The sequence below is a fragment of the Triticum dicoccoides genome, chromosome 4B (genome assembly GCF_002162155.2).
Source record: "Triticum dicoccoides isolate Atlit2015 ecotype Zavitan chromosome 4B, WEW_v2.0, whole genome shotgun sequence".
Classification (NCBI taxonomy): domain Eukaryota; kingdom Viridiplantae; phylum Streptophyta; class Magnoliopsida; order Poales; family Poaceae; genus Triticum; species Triticum dicoccoides.
The window spans coordinates 11,191,660-11,196,473 of record NC_041387.1 but is presented as its reverse complement, the minus strand read 5'-3'; the positions used below and the strand labels follow the sequence as shown (position 1 = coordinate 11,196,473).

At 43.6% G+C, this 4,814-nt stretch overlaps 1 protein-coding gene across 1 annotated transcript in view; it reads right to left on the bottom strand.

The window, feature by feature from the left end:
• The window catches only part of LOC119294568 (pre-rRNA-processing protein TSR2-like), a 3,517-nt gene extending 1,911 nt beyond the window's left edge, over positions 1-1,606 (bottom strand). Inside the window, exons 1-2 of the mRNA XM_037572771.1 lie at positions 1,228-1,606; positions 606-697 (exon numbers count right to left, since the gene is read on the bottom strand). Coding sequence (XP_037428668.1) covers positions 606-697; positions 1,228-1,423 — 288 coding nt within the window. The 5' untranslated portion in view covers positions 1,424-1,606. The remainder of the gene's footprint in view (positions 1-605; positions 698-1,227) is intronic.
• Between the last annotated feature and the right edge of the window lie 3,208 nt (positions 1,607-4,814).

The following is a 4,814-nucleotide window of genomic DNA, read 5'->3' as shown; positions in this document are numbered from 1 at the left end:
GAGTGATGACCATGTCTCCATTCTCTCGAAAGGTCACCAAGGTGTATTGTGAACTGTCAGGAAAACTTGCCGAATGTGGTGTATCAATTACTTCTTCCCTGTTGTGTCACTTGCCTCTAGATCTTGATTTGAACAAGTGTGATAATAATATAACTAGTTCTTGATACACACGTGCAATGTGATGGCTGGTGTAGATACTAGAACAGAAAGAGAGAAGAGAAAATGGAGTGGGAGCTACCGAGAGTTGGTTCAGTAAACAGCAGCCATGTCTTTTAGATTTTGTTTACGTTTTTTATTTTCCTGCACTTGTAGTGTGAATTGGAAGGTCTTACCATCTTGATTCATTTCAAATGGCCTCTCTTCTGTTTCAAGCTAACAGCAGTATGGGCCATATGACCCAACGGCTCACTGGTACCACAAGAGGGACGCCACATAGGCCAACCCATTGTCCTAAACTTGCCCCATGGTTACCAAGGGACAGGTGCTGTCAGTCCATATTTACTACGGACATTAATACTAAATCAAGTCCCAGCCTACTTTTGCAATAAGAAATTGTAAGATACCTATTGCTGGCGCTAAACATGAAGGAAACAACAAATAATTACCTCCCCAACACTTCCATCCTCAAAGTCAGCATTGAAGGATTCGGATATGCTGTCAAACATCATCTCCTCCAAGTCATCATAATAATATGGACCTGGAAAATAAACCTAAAGAATATTACATGCCAACCCAGACGTGTAGAATGAGTGGAGCGGATAAAATCAAACGTAGTAGAAATAAGTCAGCCATGCCAAAATCACATTTTGGACCAATTATACTAGTAGATGAAAAAAAAGAGTAAGCCGTAACGTCCTAAAATAAACAGAGAGTGCAAGAGATGTTGGGATTTTCAGTAGTAACTGGAATCCACTGTCAATCTTAACTAACCATAAGCTTGTGAATAAATATAATGCTCTGCTTTGGACAATTCCCCTGTTACATAAGGCCACGCTTTGGACAATTCCCCTGTTGGTTAAATCAAGCTCCGGTACATCAACCCCAAACCAAATTGTTTCACCGATCATACTATGGACATGTCAGATTGTGAAAGCCCATGAAAACTCTGATGAATCGAAGCTGTCACGGGGCCAAGGAACGCAAATCCTCTCTGGGAGATTGGAGCAATTTGAGGACCTATAAGACGCAATCAAAGGGGGGTGCTGAAGGGGACGGATGAGTGGGCACCTTTGGAGGTGGTGAAGAAGGCGAGGACGTCGGCGGCGAGCCGGTCGGCCTTGGCGCGGGAGTCGCGGCCGCCCCACCCGTTCTCCACCGCCATCTGCAGCGCCGTCCACCGCGTGAACACCAGCCCGACGCCCTCCTGGAGCGCCGCGGCCGCCTGCGGCGAGAGCCCCCCGCCGCCGCTGGTGGATGCCGACATGCTTCGGGAGCTCTAGGAAGAAGAAGGCTACGGCTTTGGTGGCCTTTCGGGGCGTTCGGGTTGGGCGGGCGCGAGATGCGGCGGACGACGAGCAGAGCGTCCTCCTGCGGCGTCACTTCCTGCTCCGTTCCTCGGCGGCGTGGAGGCGCTGGTGGAGGCGAGAGACTGAAAACCTAGCAGGGGGGTAGGATTAGGGTTCGGTTGGAGTTATAGGCCGGGATTCTACTTGGGCCGGGCCTCACTTAAAATTAGCAAAAAAACATTTTTCTACAACACAAAAAAGTTGATTTTTTTGTAAACACACAGACATGTATATTATGTATCTGCAAAATTTCATATCATTCTACTTTCACACGTGACATACAAAAATAAATGACACGTACTCCCTCCGTCCCAAATTTCTTGTCTTAGATTTGTCTAGACACGGTTGTATCTAACACTAAAACGTAACTAGATACATCCGTATTTAGACAAATCTAAGACAAGAATTTTGAGACGGAGGGAGTATGTATTTTCGAATGAGCTTCTTTTTTTTTTGTTATTGGGCCGGAAATTTGTTATTTTTGTACAGCTTACAAATTACAATTTGTTAAAAAAAATGGATTCATAGTGGATACATACAAGTTTCTACAGAATTGTTTTTGAGTTTTTTGAAACGTTCAGATGTGTTTTTTTATTACAGCTTCGCACTCCTCACTAAGGGCCTATTTGGATTGTAGGATTTGAATACTAAGGATATTTTTTTCCTACGAAAGCCATTTGGATCGTAGGATTTGATTCAAAGGATTTCTGTAGGAGTTTTGAAGAATTGAAATTCTTAGGCCTCCTTTGGCGTGTAGGAATTCTACAGGATGAGGTTTTCAAAGGAAAAGTTCCTTTGGAGCATTTCGGTTTGTAGGAATGAATTCTTATTCCTGTGTAGTATAGGAACCACCCATTCACATTTTAAAGGAAAAAAATTAGCCTAGACTCAATGAAAAAATTCTTATTCTCCGCATCAAATGACTTCTCTTTTTATATAGAAATTGTGATACATGTCATCTCACTTTCTATGATGTCCCTATCCTATGAACCAAATGAGACCTAACTAATTTTATCTACGTTGGTCGTTTGATTCGTAAGATTGTTCCATAATATATTTTTTTCTTAAGGGATCCTTTGTACTACATTCCATAAAGATCAACTCAAACCTCGAGAAAAAAACCTTTGTTTTTTCCGTGATGCAATAAAACAAACAAAAATCCTATAGGATTTAAGTGGGCATGACATTGTGGCCCTATGTTTTCCTAGTTCCTGCATTTTTAAAATCCCACAAATCAAACCAAATAATCCCTAAGGGACTATTTTATTTAAAACATTTTCCTATTATTTTTTAAGAAATGGAATCCTTAGAAAAAAAATCCTATGTCGGTCGTTTGATTTATATAATTGAATCATATAGGATTTTCTTCAATGATAAGCAAGGTAAGAAATAAAGAGCAAAATCACAACTAGAAATATTATTAAGAGATTTATCACTAGTCTGATGCCTAAAGAATCCAGATAAACAAATAAAGCATGACTTTTTGTACTATGATCTCCTTTGGTGCGGGGGGTACTACAAATACACGAATAGAAAAAACACATGAATAAGATAGAGATGCATGCGCAAAACAGATGATTGCTAAACATAGAAATTATGTCCACCTTGTTGTTTGGTTTACAAGAATTTGAAAAACGCAAGATTTCTAATAAACATGGTAAAACAAAGTCAAAAACAAACTCAAGAATTCTAGAAACTATATAATTATATATTTGCATTTTTAGTACCATCATATTTTTTCATATTCTTATATATTTTCTCCCACTTTTCCTTTGAACCAAAAGAGTCCTCCATAGGAACTTCAACGTCAACTCAAACCAAAAAAGTTTTTTTTTCGAGAAGCAACCAAACAAAAAAAATGTTGGACTCATATGGCCATAACATTGTAGTCTCATATTTTAACTATTACTCCCTCCGTCCCAAAATAAGTGACTCAAAAGTGACTCAACTTTACACTAACTTTAGTGTAAAGTTGAGTCACTTTTGAGTAGTGTAAAGTTGAGTCACTTTTGAGTCACTTATTTTGGGACGGAGGGAGTAGTATTTTCTAGAGACCTACACATCAAAAGATACTAATGTAGAATAGAACACGAGTATTTCATAGGGTTTCTCATTTCCTCTCGCGACTTCAACTGCTAGCGATCCACCACCCCTCTGCTTGTTGTCCAGACGACCGGTGACGGCGAGGGGGTCCCGACGCCTCGACTCAGGTTAGTATTTTAGGTTGGATTTTTTTCTTACACAACGTTCGGGCGGATCGAGGTGGTCTTTCGGGTTCCAACCCTCCTCGAGTTCGTCCATCGCGATGGAGACGACGGAGCTCCAACGTAGATTCCCGTCGTCTCCTTGGGGCGGTGAGGTTAGGATTTCTCCTCCTGCGTGCGGGCCAGTGAGATTTTGTGTCAGACGCTTTAGATCGATTAAAGGTTCAGTTGTGATGACTGTGGCACTATGGGGTTGCTCCGTATGAGCACATGCATGAAGATTTTTCGACCGTGATCGACAAGGTCAAGTCACCCGCAACCAAGGAAAAGGAAAGCGAGGAGGAAAAAGAAGGCGCGACCCACCCGCGTCAACACACATCATATCTAGCGGCCGGCCACCTATAAACCGCCCGTCCCGCCCCACCCGACCCCTCACCCCCACCCCCCAAACACAAAGCCTTCAATCGCCGGCGGAACCCTAGACGCAGAGCGACTTGCAGACCGGGGCGCCAACTCCGGCGGCTCGCTTCTTTCCCGCCGCCACGCACGCTTCGAAAGGTTCGCGCTGCCCGACGCCCCCGCCCCCCGTCACAACCTGTATCTTTCTTGCGAACCTTTTATGATTTAGTTATGTTTACGAAATCATCCCCCCTCCTCCCGAGCCGCCGCCACGCCCGCTTCGGAAGGTTCGCGCCGCTCATCGCCATCCCCCTGTCCCGCCTTACATTTTACGTTCACGTCGCCTTGTATTTCCTTATGAATCTTTTATATAGATCCGAGTTTTTTTGGGAAAAAAATATTGCCGCAAAAACACCATAATTTCGGTGGAATTTATTACTACAAATTTAAATATGATATAAAACTATATATATACATCATGAATTATTATCTCTCACCGAAAGGCGGAGGCGTTTCCACCTCATCGTCACGAGGTTAAAGCCGGAAGCTTCGCGGCGAGGAAAAGGAAACCGCGGCGGAAAAGGAAGGCTCGGGAGGAGGACCCACCCCGCCCCCGCGTCGGACCGGACGCATCCTATCCAGCGGCCGGACGCCACCTATAAACCACCCGCCCGCCCCCGCCGATTCCCCCAATCCCAATCCCCAC